General features: G+C 37.3%; 1 protein-coding gene across 1 annotated transcript in view; it reads left to right on the top strand.

The window, feature by feature from the left end:
* Positions 1-352: 352 nt before the first annotated feature.
* The window catches only part of LOC108764547 (uncharacterized), a 10,293-nt gene continuing 9,865 nt past the window's right edge, over positions 353-780 (top strand). The window contains exon 1 of the mRNA XM_018512830.1: positions 353-752. Coding sequence (XP_018368332.1) covers positions 353-752 — 400 coding nt within the window. The remainder of the gene's footprint in view (positions 753-780) is intronic.

Raw genomic sequence — 780 nt, 5'->3', positions numbered from 1 at the left:
AGATACACAAGTGAAGTCAGGGCCTCGTAACTGCTGGTACCACCGTTAGTGGTGCCCTCACCTTATGTCATCCAGAAATATGGAACTAATATTCAATATGACTGTTAAAATCAATATGGACGCGTTATCTACAAGGTGTCACAAGGTGTTCACGTGTGTTTTGGTGTGTTTGCGTGGACGACTCGAGTTTAAATATCTCTAAGAGTCTGTTTAAGTGTCTCTATCTCCCTCTTCATCCCTCTCTCTCCATAGAGCGATCACGAACAATACACGTGAGTATACAGTAAAAAAAACTACATAATAATTTTGTATAAACAACTGATATAGTAATATTGTAATATTAGAACTTAAGATGGTGCGAGCCTGTTGTATCCCGGGATGTTTGTCGGGACAAAACGTTCCATCTCATATGTTTCCAAAAGATATTGAACGCCACAAGCAATGGTTTAAGGAATTGAACATGAAAGTAATAGAGGACGAAAAAGAACTTAAAAAATTAAGAATTTGCTATCAGCATTTTCGTAATGAAGATTACACTAATTCTCCAACAAGAAGAACTTTAGAACGAAATGCTATTCCATCTATAAATGTACTGCAACATGCAGATGGTATGAATGTCGAACATATACTACAACACACGGATGGTATGAATGTCGAACATATACCACAATACACGGATGGTATGAATGTCGAACATATACCACAACACACAGATAGTATGAATGTCGAACATATACCACGACACACAGATGGTATGAATGTCGAACATATACCACAACA

The sequence above is a fragment of the Trachymyrmex cornetzi genome, unplaced genomic scaffold (genome assembly GCF_001594075.2).
Source record: "Trachymyrmex cornetzi isolate Tcor2-1 unplaced genomic scaffold, Tcor1.1 scaffold438, whole genome shotgun sequence".
NCBI lineage: Eukaryota > Metazoa > Arthropoda > Insecta > Hymenoptera > Formicidae > Trachymyrmex > Trachymyrmex cornetzi.
This window is presented reverse-complemented; position numbering and strand designations above follow the sequence as displayed.